At 36.0% G+C, this 17804-nt stretch overlaps 1 protein-coding gene and 1 non-coding gene across 2 annotated transcripts in view; both read left to right on the top strand.

Annotated features, from left to right (window-relative positions):
* The window catches only part of NTN4 (netrin 4), a 129569-nt gene extending 112369 nt beyond the window's left edge, over positions 1-17200 (top strand). Inside the window, exons 7-10 of the mRNA XM_052640357.1 lie at positions 238-365; positions 8278-8346; positions 10215-10385; positions 15791-17200. Coding sequence (XP_052496317.1) covers positions 238-365; positions 8278-8346; positions 10215-10385; positions 15791-15927 — 505 coding nt within the window. The 3' untranslated portion in view covers positions 15928-17200. The remainder of the gene's footprint in view (positions 1-237; positions 366-8277; positions 8347-10214; positions 10386-15790) is intronic.
* On the top strand, positions 6741-6813 carry TRNAG-CCC (transfer RNA glycine (anticodon CCC)). Its single transcript has one exon. It is a non-coding gene; the product is annotated as a tRNA-Gly (tRNA).
* Positions 17201-17804: the final 604 nt, after the last annotated feature.

Raw genomic sequence — 17804 nt, 5'->3', positions numbered from 1 at the left:
TTTATGATACTATTTATTTCTGAAAAGTGAAAAGATAGGAAGATAGCTGACAAGGTTTGCTGCTGCTGCTGCTGCTAAGTCACTTCAGTCGTGTCCGACTCTGTGTGACCCCATAGACGGCAGCCTACCAGGCTCCCCCATCCCTGGGATTTTTGACAAGGTTTAAATCTCTATATCATTTCATTTAAGTTCTAAGAAATTCCTTAATACGTTCTTCATCATTTTCTATTTTATTAGCAGCACAGACATAGACTGGTATCATGAAGTTCCTGACTTCCATTCCATGCACAACAAGAGTGAGCCAACCTGGGAGTGGAAGGATGAGCAAGGATTTTCTGCACTTCGACATTCAGGTGGGACAAGAGGTATAATTGGAGATGATATTTCTGGGTCTGGTCTTGAGTAGCAGTGATCCATGACAAATCAGAGAACAGATTTTGGATCTTATAAGGGGAATGCTTTAGTTCTGAGGTTAACCAGGTAGTGAACCCCATAAGTATAAAACTATTAAATATAAAACAAGCTTTTTAAATTTTCTTGCTGGTAGAATAATATAGTAGAAAAAACTATAATATATAGTTAGAGTAAAAAAATTGGAAAACACAAAATATCACAGTAAAAAAAAATACCCAAATCTCACTATCCCACTCTTATTACTTTGGTGTGTTTCCTTCTCTCTAAAATATACTGTTTTGATGGAAATGTACAGATCCATCTAAAGGAAAAATATTCTTATAGACTTAGTGTAACTCAGTATGTACAAAGCAAAAACTAGCTATGAATGCCTTATGTTTATAGCTTCGTTACAACTCTAAAACAAAAGTAATTTTATAAACTAAATATAAGCCAAATAAAACTAATAAAATTCATATTAACAACATTAATTGAATATGAAAAATTATTTTTACTGAAGTCAAATGTTTACTACATAAAGATGATTCTTTGAGCTTATCAAGTCTATACTACTCTTCTGATTCAGTTTTGCTGTGATATTTATCTGCTGTGTCATTTGAGGAGCATGCTGTAATACTGGTGTGAATACATAATTTCTGGGTTCATCCTGTCTGTATTCTTTTCTCATAGAAAATCAAGTGTTTCTATTTAGCACCAACTTACTTTTATCAAAAATACAAATGTGGACAAAAAATCTTGTCAGCATTTGGCTGTAAAGTGATCACCAAATCATCCAAATAAAACTTAAGTTTTAAAATATTTTTATTATTAAACATTACAAACACCAAAACTGTGATGTGAACACCCATATGAACACCTTGTAATACTATCAAATCTTAATTTTGCAATAATTATGTGCTAAGTCACTTCAGTTGTGTCCAACTTTTTGCCACCCTATAGACTTAGCCCACCAGGGATTCTCCAAGCAAGAATACTAGAGTGGGCTGCCATGTCCTCCTCTGGGGGATCTTCCTGACTTAGGGATTGAACTCACATCTCTTGTGTCTCCTGGATTGGCAGATGGGTTCTTTACCACTAGTGCCACCTGGGAAGCCATATTTTCATTTAAATTATAAGATATTACAGATACATTTGAAGCCCTAAGTGTACCAATCTACAAACTCAATTAGCCTTTCTTATGCCACAGAATAACCACTAACCTGAATTTTGGTGTTCACCATTCACTTTCATATTTTTACTATTTTACTATATATATAGTAAACAGTGAGCTTCCTTGGTGGCTCAGATGGTAAAGCATCAGCCTGCAATGCAGGAGACCCGGGTTTGATCCCTGGTTGGGAAGATCCCATGGAGAAATGGCAACCCACTCCAGTACTCATGCCTGGAAAATTCCATGGACTGAGGAGCCTGATAGGCTACAGTCTATGGGGTCGCAAAGAGTCGGACACAACTGAGCGACTTCACTTTCACTTTCATAGTAAATAAAATTAGTATATTATGTAATTAGTATATAATTAGTATATTATATAATATTTTAAAAATCTTATGTACATGATAACTTACCTACCTCTTAAAATTATTTTTACTTAAATGTGTTCATTTTTTTAGATTTATCCATTTTTATTCTCCCATTGTTTGCCATTTAGGTTATCACCAATTTCCAATTTTCTACTATTACATTCAGTGCTACAATGAATGTTTTCCTACATATGTTATATTGTGTACTTGAGAAGGAGTTTCACTAGATCAGGCAAACTACAGCCCTCAGGCCAAATCTAGCATGCCTTATACTTTTCTGCAGGCGAAAGCTTCATCACTTCGTGGGAAATAGATCGGGAAACAGTGGAAACCTCAGACTTTATTCTTTGGGGCTCCAAAATCACTGCAGATGGTGACTGCAGCCATGAAATTAAAAGACGCTTACTCCTTGGAAGGAAAGTTATGACCAACCTAGATAAAAGCAGAGACATTACTTTGCCAACAAAGGTCCATCTAGTCAAGGCTATGGTTTTTCCAGAGGTCATGTATGGATGTGAGAGTTGGACTGTGAAGAAAGCTGAGCACTGAAGAATTGATGCTTTTGAACTGTGGTGTTGGAGAAGACTCTTGAGAGTCCCTTTTACTGCAAGGAGATCCAACCAGTCCATTCTAAAGGAGATCAGCCCTGGGTGTTGTTTGGAAGGAATGATGCTAAAGCTGAAACTCCAGTACTTTGGCCACCTCATGAGAAGAGTTGACTCATTGGAAAAGACTCTGTTGCTGGGAGGGATTGGGGGTAGGAGGAGAAGGAGATGACAGAGGATGAGATGGCTGGATAGCATCACTGACTCGATGGACATGAGTTTGAGTGAACTCTGGGAGTTGGTGGTGGACAGGGAGGCCTGGTGTGCTGCAATTCATGTGGTCGCAGAGTCGGACACGACTGAGTGACTGAACTGAACTGAAAGCTAACTGCTTTAAGGTTTGAACAGTTACCCTTTAAGTGGTTACATAAATGCCTACATAACATCTTTAATTTTTCCCTGTGGCTCACAAAGTCTATAATGTTTATTATCTGATCCCTGTTCTAGGATAGAACCTCATTTTGTTGGGTCTCAAGTGTTCAGTTCAGTCGCTCAGTCATGGCTGACTCTTCACGATCCCATGGACTGCAGCTCGCCAGGCCTCCCTGTCCATCACCAACTGCCAGAGTTTACTCAGACTTATGTCCATTGAGTCGGTGATGCCATCCAATCATCTCATCCTCTGTCATCCCCTTCTCCTCCTGCCTTCAATCTTTCCCAGAATCAGGGTCTTTTCAAATGAGTCAGTTCTTTGCATCAGGTGGCCAAAGTATTGGAGCTTCAGCTTCAGCATCAGTCCTTCTAATGAATATTCAGGACTGATTTCCTTTAGGATGGACTGGTTGGATCTCCTTGAAGTCCAAGGGACTCTCAAGAGTTTTCTCCAACACTACAGTTCAAAAGCATCAATTCTTCAATGCTCAGCCTTCTTTATGGTCCAACTCTCACATCCATACATGACTAATGGAAAAACCATAGCTTTGACTAGACAGACCTTTGTTGGCAAAGTAATGTCTCTCCGTTTTAATATGCTGTCTAGGTTGGTCATAACTTTTCTTCCAAGGAGCAAGTGTCTTTTAATTTCATGGCAACACTCACCATCTGCAGTGATTTTGGAGCCCCCCAAAATAAAGTCTCTCACTGTTTCCACTGTTTCCCTATCTATTTGCCATGAAGTGATGGGATGAGATGTCATGATCTTTGTTTTCTGAATGTTGAGTTTTAAGCCAACTTTTTCACTTTCCTCTTTCACTTTCATCAAGAGGCTCTTTAGTTCTTCTTCACTTTCTGCCATAAGGGTGGTATCATCTGCATGTCTGAGGTTATTGATATTTTTCCTGGCAGTCTTGATTCCAGCTTGTTCTTCATCCAGCCCAGCGTTTCTCCTGATGTACTCTGCATATAAGTTAAAAAAGCAGGGTGACAATATACAGCCTTGACATCCTCCTTTCGCGATTTGGAACCAGTCTGTTGTTCCATGTCCAGTTCTAAATGTTGCTTCCTGACCTGCATACAGATTTCTCAAGAGGCAGGTCAGGTGGTCTGGTATTCCCATTTCTTTAATAATTTTCCACAGTTTGTTGTGATCCGAACAGTCAAAGGCTTTGATATAATCAATAATGCAGAAATAGATGCTTTTCTGGAACTCTCTTGGTTTTTTTGTGACCCGACAGATGTTGACAATTTGATCTCTGGTTCCTCTGCCTTTTCTAAAACCAGCTTGAGCATCTGGCAGTTCACAGTTCATGTACTGTTGAAGCCTGGCTTGGAGAATTTTGAGCATTACTTTGCTAGCGTGTGAGATGAGTGCAATTGTGCAGTAGTTTGAGCATTCTTTAGCATTGCCTTTCTTTGGGATTGGAATGAAAACTGACCTTTTCCAGTCCTGTGACCACTGCTGAGTTTTCCAGATTTGCTGGCATATTGAGTGCAGCACTTTGACAGCATCATCTTCTAGGATTTGAAATAGCTCAACTGGAATTTTGTTGGGTCGCAAGAGTGCTTACTGTCAAATTTATCATTTACTGCCAAATAGCTCTCTCAAGTGGTTGTATCCATTTGTATTCCACCATCAAAATATGACATCCTGTTGTTCATCCTCACAAATACTTTGTATTTCGCAAATATCTATACAGCATATACAAAGGGCCAAGCACTATCATAACTCATTCACTCAGGCAGTTTAACTCAGTTAATATTTATTGGACTTCTAAAATTAATGTTATCAAACCTCTAAATTTTTCCCAATCTGAAGGGTGTGAAATGGGAGCTTGCCATTTTAATTTCATTTTCCTGATTAGTAATTTTTCATGACTTCTGGGACATTCAGGCTTCTTTTTCTGTGAATTTCCTATTTGTAGTTTTCTTATGAATTTGTAGGTGTTCTTTATAAACTCATTCTTTTAGCAGATACTTATTGAGTAGCCTATGCTATGTGCCAGTGCTGTAAATAGAGTAATTGAACAGACAAAAATCTCAAGCTCTAAGGAGCTTAAATTCATGCAGAGGAAGACAGCTAATAAATAAATGAAATATTTAATGATGTTTAGTATAATAGAAAAACAAAGCCGGGATGGAGGAAAAGAAGGACTTGAGAGGGACATACTTCTAAATAGGGTGAAGAAAGTAAGGGAATGAGCTATACAGATAAAAGAGGAAGGAATTTAGGCAGGAGATAAAGCAAGTACAGCAGCCCTGAGGTGAGACTGTGTGTGCGTGCCAGCTCAGTCGCTTCAGTGTCTGACTCTTTGCAACTCTAGGGACTGTAGCCCATCAGGCTTCTCTGTCGATGGGATTTCTCCAGGCAAGAATGCTGGAGTGCCATGCCCTCCTCCAGGGGATCTCCCCAACTCAGGAATCAAACCCAAGTTTCTTGTGTCTCCTGCATTCGCAGGCAGTTCTTTACCACTAGCGCCACCAGGGAAGCCTGCTGCTGCTGCTGTTGCTGCTGCTAAGTCACTTCAGTCGTGTCCCACTCTGTGCGACCCCATGGACGGCAGCCCACCAGGCTCTGCCGTCCCTGGGATTCTCCAGGCAAGAACACTGGAGTGGGTTGCCATTTCCTTCTCCAATGCATGAAACTGAAAAATGAAAGGGAAGTCCCTCAGTCGTATCCGACTCTTAGAGACCCCATGGACTGCAGCCTACCAGGCTCCTCCGTCCATAGTATTTTCCAGGCAAGAGTACTGGAGTGGGGTGCCATTGCCTTCTCCGCTGGGAAGCCTAGGCCTGGCATATTTAAGAAACAGCAAAGAGGCAAGTGTGGCTGGAGCAGAGTTAAGAAACCACAGTTTTAATGCATTCTCACAGAGAATTATGGACCTTTCAAGAATCAAGAACTCAAATATGAGAAACACTCGATATCAGCAATTTTGTATCATGATTTTTTTTCACTTAACAATCTTAAGATCATTTTCTTAATTGGTGTCACTTTAGTTTACAACCGGAAAGAAGGTATGAAAGATTAGATAATATGAAGTTGTTTTATCTATCTTTTCAGCATTTGAAAAGGAAAAATCTTTCCCATTAATTTTGTGCCTTAATGCTACTTAGTCTGAATTCTATGTTTGAACAATTGCTTTTGAAAGATTTCTTCTATTTTTCTAATGGTTTTTCAAATTCTCCAACTTTGTTTACCTATCTATTTACCTGCCATGTTTCCATAACTAGGAATATAATGCACTACATGAAGATACTCTTAATTTCTACCACGTCTTGTGAGATGGAGAACATCAGATGAAAATTTCACTTAACTGGCTTTAACTAGTACAACAGAACTATAAATAATACCTCTTTTTTGAAACATTCTAACAACCCAGTATAACTAAATAGGTTTTCCTCCTCTTCCAGATTTCTATTAAGAAAACACATCTGGGCTGAGGCCTAATCAAGAAAGATTTATTCAAATTTTAATGTCTGATTTCTTAGCATATGAAAAGGGAGTATTGGAAAGCAGCCAAGAAAAGGTTTTCAAATAACAGACCTATTCATGTTCTTTAAAAAATTTTTTTTCTTTTTCCCCCTGTTTTATTTTCATACAATTTTTAAAGGTTACTTTCCATTCACAATTATTACACAATATTCACTATATTCCCCATGTTGTACAATACATCCTTGAGCCTCTCTTACACTCAATAGGTTGTACCTCCCACTCCTCTACCCCTATGTTGTCCCTCCCCACTCATGTTCTTATAGGCTGAAGGACTAAAGAGAAGAGCATTACACTGAGGAATAAGATATGCCATTGGTGGCGGGGAGGGCACTTCCCTGGTGGTCCAGTGGCTAAGGTTCTGTGCTCCCAATGCAGTGGGCCCAGGTTTGATCCCTGGTCAGGGAACTAGGTCCCACATGCCACAACTGAGTTCACATGCTGTAACTGAAAGATCCCACATGCCCCAGCAAAGATCCTATGTGTTGCAACTAAACCCAGTTCAGTTTGGTTACTCAATTGTGTCTAACTTTTTGTGACCCCATGGACTGCAGCACACCAGGCCTCGCTGTCCATCACAAACTCCCAGAGTTTACTCAAACTCACGTCCATTGAGTCACTGATGTCATCCAACCATCTCATCCTCTGTTGTTCACTTCTCGTCCTGCCTTCAATCTTTCCCAGCATCAGGTCTTTTCAAATGAGTCAGTTCTTTGCATCAGGTGGCCAAAGTATTGGAGTTTCAGCTTCAGCATCGGTCCTTCCAATGAATATTCAGGACTGATTTCCTTTAGGATGGACTGGTTGGATCTCCTTGAAGTCCAAGGGACTCTCAAGAGTCTTCTCCAACACCACAGTCCAAAAGCATCTATTCTTCGGCGCTCAGCTTTCTTTATAGTCCAACTCTCCCACACATGACTACTGGAAAAACCATAGCTTTGACTAGACGGACCTTAGTTGGCAAAGTAATATCTCTGCTTTTTAATATGCTGTCTAGGTTGGTCATAGCTTTTCTTCCAAGGAGCAAGTGTCTTTTAATTTCATGGCTGCAATCACCATCTGCAGTGATTTTGGAGCCCCCCAGAATAGTTACTGTTTCCATTGTTTTCCCATCTATTTGCCATGAAATGATGGGACCAGATGCCATGATCTTCATTTTCTGAATGTTGAGATTTAAGCCAACTTTGAAAAAAGACCCAGTACAGCCAAATAAATAAATAAATAATTTTTTGGGAAAGATATGCCATTTGGAGCTCAAATAGGTTTTGGAGTTCATTTAGCATTAGGAATTCAATTAGGCTTTTGTAGCTCATTTAGCATTTGGAGTTCAATTAACATGGTAGTTACCATAGTCTCCTACTTTGGTAGAATCATCAAAGGCCATGAGGTATCCACTCAGGTTGCTGCAATTTCTGCATGAGCAATCCTCTGCTTTGTTTAGAAGATAAGCAGTATTATTGAACAAATCACAACAGCTCATTTTAAGCTCCTTTAATTTATCTTTCCCACTATTTAATCCCACTATGATTTTCAACTTGCAAATCTTGTGCTCTGATTTCTCAAGAAACTTTAGCTAGAACTAATCTGTCAATGTTTCCCACATCTCTGTACACATCTACATCAGTTACAAGCATTAAAATATATCATTGTTTCTACTTTTCTATATTTCTCTTAGGTCAATACTTTGTTGGATGATAACTAACTCAATTAAAATAGTTTTCTTTTAAGTGACTTTTCATGGTTTCTTATGGATTATATTGTACAAATCACTCAAGTCTTAAAAGGTTATGCCACTTGGATTTACTTGCTGATTTTTTTTTTTTTTTACTTTGTTTCCAAATTACTAACACCATGTTCATTTACTTTCTTCAGGTAAATGTGAATGTAAGGAACAGGTGTTAGGAAACTCCAAGGCATTCTGTGGAATGAAATACTCATATGGTGAGTCTGAAGTCCGTGAGTGCTTCCAAGGATCTATTCAAACTACCTGTACAAAGAGTTTTGAAGGAAATGAGTGGCCTGGTTTATGACATTCTCAACCAATCAAAGCATTAGTCTTATGTAACAGTTGTAAATACAGTATTCTGGTCTTGACCTAGATTTTCCTAATAGAGATGGCTTTGAATGTCTTAGTGAGAGTAGGAGGCTTTCAGAGCAAAAGCAAGGTTATCCTACTATGTGGAAAAGAGGCAGACAACAACAAAATCTTGACATGTAATCCTTTCCTATGAATGATTCTTGTTTTATTAGTCTAAAAGGAAAGTCTCTAGCCACTTAAATGACTCCTTGGCCAGTACTACTGCTAAGCAGAAATCAGTTTAAAGCAGTGTATTCACAGTGATTAAAAGCTCAGGCTTTGGATTCAGTATGTGGGTTTTATTTCTGGTTTATTGGGTAGGTAGCTTAACATCTCCAAACTTCTTCATCTGTAAAACAGGGATGATGCCATCTTCCCCATGAAATGAGATTTTTGAAAACCACACAGCACATTTCCTTGCACATTCTAGATGCTCAGTAGGTGGTAGGAGGGAAGGAGAAATATACTGGAAATATATAGCTCTCTGCCTGACTCTTTTCCCTGCCATCTCTGTCTACTCCTCTAACTTTCAAATACCCAGAAAATAAAGTGTATGGACAAAGGAAAATGTCATTGCCCTAAGTAAAGACTGTTACTATCTTTAAATTCTAAATGGTTTTATTCTTATTATTAAGTATAGGTAGCTCAGATGGTAAAGAATTGGCCCACTATGCTGGAGACCCTGGTTCAATCTCTGGGTTGGAAAGATCCCCTGGAGAAGGAAATGGCAACCTGCTCCAGTATTCTTGCCTGGAGAATTCCATGCACAAAGGAGCCTGGTGGGCTACAGTCCCTATAGTCCATGGGGTTGCAAAGAATTGGACATGACTGAGCAACTAACACTTTCACTTTCAGTATATTAAAGATGCCTTATCTTGCCGACATATCATTGACTAGTGTCTGAGTCTTTTATTATTCCATAACTTATACAGCCCAAAATATACATAATCCCTATCCACATCCATTTCATAAATGGAAGAGTATAATAGAATCATGTAACTGGAGCTCTGCCATCACACAGGACAGCTTCCTAATCCCAGTCAGCTTGAATTTTACACCAGGGAAGAAAAGTAACCAATAATATTTAATCTCTTTAGACTATGTAAAATATGTTCTTGCAATAACGTTTTGCTCCTTGTCATAACATTACACAAAGCTGGCCATAGAGTATAATATAGTCAGAATCTAAATAAAAGCCAGGATAACAATTCTACTTTCTGTGCATCTTTTTTCTTTTCAAATTTGATAGCTGAATGTGCTTAAGATTTATTTGCAGTAGACAAATGGTTGATGTTCTCTTAACATAGTGATATGGAAAGAAGTAACAGTTGAAAATGTCTAAGAAGGAAGAGGATAGTTAATATAGATACATTGGATGAAGTTAGTGTAAAATCAATGAGCCTAATGATTTTCTTTTATTGAGATTTATAGTTAATATATAATATTATATGTTTCAGGAGTACAACTAGTGATTCACAATTTTTAAAGGTTATATTCCATTTGCAGTTATTATAAAATATTGGCTATATTCCCTGTATTGTATAATACATCATTGTAACTTATTTTATATATAGAAATGTATACCTCTTAATCCCTAATGATTTTTAAAGCATATTTCCACATTATAATCACTAGTTCACATTTCCATTATACTCTGAAATGCATATCTAAGTTGTTCAAAGAGTAGTATGAAATTCTATTCATTTTTACTTTTGGAATTGTGTTCCTACAGTGCTAAAAATAAAGATCTTATCGGCTCATGATAAAGGATCTCATGCTGAGGTCAACGTGAAGATTAAAAAAGTCTTAAAATCCACCAAACTGAAAATCTTACGAGGAAAGCGAACACTGTATCCAGAATCATGGACTAACAGAGGCTGCACTTGTCCAATCCTCAATCCTGGTGAGCATTAGACGTTACTAGCTTGATCCCTACCTTGTCTCTGCTGATTTGCTGCTTGTCTTACATTCTCTGAGTCACAATCTAAATAAACTCAGCAAAAGCATCTCTCCTTTTCACCATCTGAATTCTGGGGAAAGTCCAAACGGAATTCTTTGAACTGGTATCAAAAAAATTTTTTTTTCTTTCACATGCTCTATAAAAGTAAAATATTTTAAAATCCAGCAATTTAATATTTTCTGTCTTGAAGAGAAGTCTCAGATTGATTCCAGTGGCAGTAGCAAGGAAAACATTTTCATGAATTCCTCTGCCACTAATACTGTACTGGAAAGCTAGGTCCTATTACAATGCCCTGGTTAGAACTTGCTCTCAAAGGAAATTCAAAGGCAAAATTCCATCTGTGCAAATAGTATTGAATTCATTTTTACTATTGCATGGGAAGCATCTGTTTCTTCTGGATAGAAAACAACTCTCAAGTTGTCATCATCTTTTTCATTAAATGATCATTCTGGTTTCAGATCAAGAACAGTAAAAATAAACAAACAGCAGCGAAACTACAGAATCTTAGAGAAACTTAGAATGGAGGGAAATTTACACCTTAAAATAATATGGCAGACACAGAGGCAGGCAAGCAAGCATGGGATTCTGATCCGTTTACCTTATAAGCACACTCTTTACATTGTGTCATAATCTGCTTATTTATCTATCTCTCTCACTAAATTTGAGGATGGGATTTAGATTTTTGACCATACTGTGTCCAGGATCTACCATTATTTCCCAGATAATAGTACTGCTGTACACAAATAATGAATTCTAGCAAAACAAATAATATATTTTTTAAATCTTCTGTACTTCCCTGTTTACAAAGTTGCCATTTGTGTCTTAATAACACTGCTGAAACAGGTGCATAATTTGTGTTCTGGATCTGATTCTTTTCAAAGTTAAGTCCAGGAAAGCACAGTTACATTAAGAAATCATTTATGGTCTTTGGTTAATAAATTTGAGAGAAACATAACTGAGTGAGAGAGAGAAAAACTATCAATAAAATATCCCCCAACTTAAACAATGATATAACTGTTGACTTTGTTGACTAACCTCTCACACCCTTTTTATAGCTCTTCATATTTTATTTAAATTAATCTAAATTTTAATAAGGAAAATTTTAAAGACATTTTAAAATATGTTTCCAAAGAATGAACTAATCAGAATCTTGGATTTTGAATACTGGAGACTGAGTCTTAAGTTCTATTTCCCAGTGTTCTCTGCATAGGGGCTCTTCCTAGAAGCACTTTTGACTAAACCGGCAAACGAAAAAAAAAAAAAAAGATATCCACTCAGTTTTTTAGTAAGACATTTAAAACAAAAGCTTTGACCATCTGCGCCACCCTCCAGGAAGTAAACTATACTTCCTAATCAGGTTTCTGCCAAACAGAGTAAAAGAACCAACTGAGTTCATCACAATTGAAAACATAAGCACAATTATTCAAAGAATTCTTGAAAACATGTTTATTCACTTTGATGAAAAGACTTTGCCAAAGCAAAACCAGATACTCTTTCACTTTGTTTTTCTATTTTTACAAGTTTAATAGCTAAGGCCAAAGAAAGCTGATAAGAAAACACTGAAACCTTACACGCCAACTTGTTTCCTTTGCTACTTTTGAAAAGGAGTAATCTAGTTGGCATCCCTAAAAATTCATTCATTCTTACTTTCATGCATATATTTACTCATTCACCTATTGAATATTTTAGAATGTCAAGACTAGCACTAAAATACTGTATTTTCTTTTTCTGTGGATACAAAGTGAGCTTTGTGCCCTCAAACTTGCAGCAAGGTAGATGTCAAAAGCAAAGAGATATCAAAATTAAATGTAAATGCTAATAAGTGATACAACAGAGAAAGTTATTTTTCATGCTAACTTTTGGTATGATGCTGTTCCATAATTTACAGATTTATTCAGCATCATTTTCATTAGTTTATATTTATACTTTGACATAATGGTAAACCCTTATAATATTTGTTTTATTTATACTTTCAAAGTAAATTCATCAAAATACTAGACTTAACACTGGAAGTTTCCTAAAAATTATTTGTTGTATTTTTAAAGAGGATATTATTATTTTAGGGATGATACAAACAATATCACAACCATTATGTTTCAACTAGTCTGTTGATAAAATACTGGGATTCTTTTTCATAGAGAAGCTAAGGTTACCCTTTAAAGAATTCAAATACCTTATAATCCACCTTAAATTTCTGCTCTCTGGTGTTTGAAACCTATGTCATTATCTTCCTTTTTTTTTGTCTCTCTCCTTTTTTTTTTTGGAAAATATCATCATAGCTATTTTTAAGTTTAGGACTTAGAGCTTTTAAGTCCTAGACTTAATTTCTTTTAAAATCTTGATTTCTTTTAATAATTTAAATAACCTTTTTTATTATTATAGAAGCAACATGTGTACATTATAGAAATTTAAGGGAAATTTTTAAATTTTACACTTCTGTCCTCCAAAGATCGTCTCTGTTAACATCCTAGTGTGAATCCTTCCAGATATTTCTCTATATATGTATACATTATATTTTTAACCAAAATGAAATCATAATATACACTTCATTCTGCAGCCTACTTTAGTTAGTTAATGATCTTTACCTTAAATTTTAGTTTATTTTCATATATTCTAATACTGAGATCATATTCCAATTTCCCAACTGATCCCAAAATGCTGTTTAGGGCTTGTCCTTGCCAGTATTCAATCCAGAATCACAAATTGTATCTAGTTTTTAAGTCCCTCAAATATCTTTGATTTATGATGAGTTTCTTTTTAGTGTTTTAGAAATTATTGTTGAAAAAAATAGGCCAAGTGTTCTGTAGATTATCCTGCCTTCTGTATTTGGTTGGTTCTTTGTAGTGTCATTTAGCTTGTCTCTCTACTTCCTATTTTTCTTATAATCTCTACAGTCTATCTTGATAGGCTCAAGATAAACATTTTGGCTAGCACTTATTATAGACATTGTTGTGTTGTTTCATGTTAAATCACATCACAAAATATATAGTACCTGGATGACCCACCATCACGGGTCTAAACTTCTGGGTTGCTCTAACTGAACAGTCTGATCTCTTCATTGGGGAGTTTTGTTTTCCCTTTTGAGACTAGGAAACAATGAGTGTGAGTTATTTAGTCACTATGCAAACATCCAGTTCCCCATCAACTATTCACTTCATGATTTTGTCACCCAATTGGCAATCCCTTCTTGGATGAATAATTTAATTAGTGTTTGAGAAATGTTTTTTCTAATTTTGTCTAATTCCCTTCATTTATTACATGAGTTATTCTGTAGCAGGACTTTCTCTCCCATGGTGGGTTATTAGGTTACCATGAAATATAGTTCCTATTATAAAAGCAGGATAAAGGCTAAATTGTTTCCTTTAATCACCAATTTCCAAAGTAAGGAATGGTTTTAACAGCTATCTCAAGATGGCAAGTTAATTTCTCTCTGGATTTCTCTTTTTTGAGTATCTTGGAATTATGGATTTTTGTTGATTTGGTATGTTAGCACACAATTACTATGTTCTTGGTGCTCAAATTATCATAACTTTGGCAAGTTATAACCCTCCTTTACTGATTCCTTTACTGTGCCCTTTTAAAATGATTCCCATGAGCCTTTTTAGCATAATAAGTCCCATGTGTACTTGTATATTTCAGCCTTGGAAAAAGCATTTCTTCAAGAAGCTTTGTTTTGTGTTGTTTTTGGTGATACCTGTTATTAGAGACCACATTATGTTTGTAATAGGTAATCCTTACCATTAGAATGACATTTTTAAAAACCATTTCATGCACGGGGATGATCCAGAGAGATGATATGGGGTGGGAGGTGGGAGGGGGGGTTTCAGGATTGGGAACTCATGTACACCCGTGGCAGATTCATGTCAATGTATGGCAAAACCAATACAGTATTGTAAAATAAAATAAAGTAAAAAAAAAAAAAGATTAGAAAATAAAATAAGCTACAAGTATACATAACAACAACAACAACAAAAAAAACATTTCAGAGAATGAAATGGGGCTTCCCTGGTGGCTCAGACAGTAAAGAATCTTCCTGCAATGCAGGAGACCTGAGTTTGATCCCTGGGTTGGGAATATCCCCTGGAGAAGGAAATGGAAACCCACTATAGTATTCTTGTCTGGAGAATTCATGGACAAAGGAGCCTGGTGGGCTACAGTCCATGGGGTCGCTAACAGCCAGACAGGACTGAGAGACTAGCACTTTTACTTTCACTTCAGCGAATGAACAAGACTATATATATATAATCAAAGAGTTTAAATAGATATTTTCAATTGAATTTTAATATCTCGTGTTTTCCTTTAATTTGAGTTTTAAAGTATATGTCTCTTTATCTTATATTGGACAGTTTTATTTTATAAATGTAATTACTTATTTGTTCTACCCTATAATATTACAGAAAACTGTTTCACAATACCAATATTGATATTACTAAAGACATCTACTGAGGGAGATAATCATATTTCTATTTACTAATGTATAGATAATGAAATTGTCCTTTTGGTTTTCTTTATTAGCCAAACAATTTTACTTGAAGCCTGAAAAGAATTTTGAATTATAAAATCAGCAGTAGGTCTTGTCAAGTCTCATCATTTTTTAAAAGTATGACAAAGAAACATTCTATATTCCAAAAACACTTTATCTAAGAGATATGTGCTGTTTTGTATAGTCCATGCTTCTCTTCCAATGTTGTTGTTCAGTTGCTCAGTCGTGTCTGACTCTATGATCCCATGGACTGTACCCCACCAGGCTCCTCTCTGCCCATGAGATTTTCCAGGCAAGAATACTGGAATGGGTTGCCATTTCCTTCTCCAGGGAATCTTCCCAACCGAGGGATCGAACCCACATCTGCACGCATCTCTTGCGTTGCAGGTGGATTCTTTACTGCTGAGCCACCAGGGCTTCTCTTTCTTTCAATATGTTTTCCCAAATGGTTGTTTCACTTTTATAAAATCCTCCTTAATGTACACTACCATATATAGTGAGTCCTCAAGAACTATTGATTTATAGCATGGAGAGTGGTATATAGCAAAGAGTAAAACTTCTACCATCAGACAGGGCTGGCAAACACTGTTTCTTAATCTTGCCAAGCCTCAGTGTCCTCATTTGTAAAATGAGGAAAGAAGAAAAGTGATACTTACTTCAAAGGGTTATTTTTAAGGTTAAATAAGATAATACATTTAAAGCATTTGGCACTTAACAAATATTTACCAAATTATTGCTTGTGACTCCCTATTTCAACTGTGAATTGATAAAACCTTGAACCATGTATATATAAAACTACTAAAATCATATCTCTCCCTTCCATAAATTTTGATACTGCATAGCCCCTAACATTGTTCTCTTTTAGGTTTGGAGTACCTTGTAGCAGGACACGAGGATGTAAGAACAGGCAAACTAGTCGTGAATATGAAAAGTTTTGTCCAGCACTGGAAACCATCTCTTGGAAGAAAAGTCATGGATATTTTGAAAAGAGAGTGCAAGTAACAGTAAGGGTTTATAGCACTTAATGGCACATCTCTATGTACAAAAGACAGACTTAATGGAAAGGAGACCTCAAAAATGAAACTGGAAATTTTTTTAAGTGCCAAAATATATAGAAATGTTCCAATGCATGGACCTTATCTAATGTATCTCTTTTGGGCCCATGTTTAAATACAGTTTGTTTCATAAAGAAGAATGAAAAATCCTAACACTGATACCTATTTTCTATGAGACTGATTCTGAAATTCATAACTATTAAGGATATTTTAATAGCAATATGATATTTAGCAGTAATCTGTTAAGGCCAATGCACCTAACAAGGACTTTTCCCATCTTCAGATATGTTACTTACATTTGTGCTACTTGAAGTAATTAATGAGATTTTAAGGAATTCCCAACCCTACTATCAGAAAAGGTGTTTCTTAAAAAGAGCCTTCTCTTGTGTGATGTGTGTGAACTTTGGTCTGTGGGGTGTTAAATGGATCCTCTCCACATGTATATAGTATTTCATTGTATAAAGCACTTTACTACCTACCACTTGTGTTGTGAAAGTTTGGAGACTGCTGTTGACAGGAAAAAAAGAGAAAAAGGCGTGTATGAAAACCTGCTGAAACAGAAGCACTGCCACTATGTGTGGAAAAAAGTGACCACATTCAGAAAGTTGTACTCTTTAACCTTGAACACTTAGAGAAACTATGTGAAGATGCAACCTGAAAGGAGAATATGTTTGCATGAAGTCTCAGCTTTGGGCTAGAGGTTAGATTCCACAGATACCAGCAATGATGAAACTTTGAAAAATAAAAAAACTAAACAAGAAGAGATTCTAAAATAAGAGAAAGGAGTCCTAAGTATAGAAAATGCTTGGATAAAGAGGAAATGGACTTTAAATTGTAAAAAGCCCATTTATTTGCAATGCACTTGTATACACTTCAAAGATTATTGTAGACACAGAATTTGTTTTTTGTGTTTAGTATTTAAACCTGAATATTGAGACAGTTTCCTCCTTGTCTTTATTAACAGTATTTGGTCATTCTGTTCACTCATTTTTGGACACAATGTATGTGATAGTTCACCAAATTATAGTTTTTCATTATTATTCATCTTCTGTATCCATCATAACCACTATATATACCATTTCTTCTGTACTTGAATATATAAAACGTGAACCACAGTGCCATAAGATTAACTTCACATTCAGAACATATTTTTTTCCTGAGGTCCTGTGGACTAGCAAAAAATTTATATATATTGCTCTGTTAAGTTTTTTATACTTCATATATGTAATAAAGAAATATGATCTCCTTATTTATTGCCTCATTTTCTGATCAGCTCTTTCACTGATATTAAAGATTGCTTTCTCTCAATGTAGGAGCTCAACTCTAATCCCTTAAATTAAGAAAATAAAATATCATGGGGTTTGGGAATGGAGTGGAAGCTAATTCAGAAGGGTTTACTTTCTGTAGCTGTTGGATGTGAACTTTTTTTTATCAGATGCATTGCATTTTTATATTACATTTACTTTTTAACTAATTTTAAAAGCAATAAAATTTTATTGAAAATACAGAAAACCATAATGAGAAAAATATGGCTATACTCCAACAATCCTGTGATAATAACTATTAGCATTTCAGTATAGATGTTGCTTGACTGCTTTCTATGCATATATATACCTTTTATAGAACTGGAATTATACTATACATACTATTAGGAAATCTGCTTTTATAACCTGTAGCATAGGTCTCAGTTTCTTCCCTATTCCTATCTTATCCTGGTAGATGGAATGCTAGCTAGTAGGCATAATTTACAAGCAACTTATAAAACATAGTGGTAAGTTCATCATATCAAGAAAAATAAAAATATATCAAATATATGATTTTCTT

The sequence above is a fragment of the Budorcas taxicolor genome, chromosome 5 (assembly GCF_023091745.1).
Source record: "Budorcas taxicolor isolate Tak-1 chromosome 5, Takin1.1, whole genome shotgun sequence".
In the NCBI taxonomy this organism is placed as follows: Eukaryota; Metazoa; Chordata; class Mammalia; order Artiodactyla; family Bovidae; genus Budorcas; species Budorcas taxicolor.
Note: the sequence above shows the minus strand (reverse complement) of the source record. Positions and strands in the feature narration are given on the sequence as shown.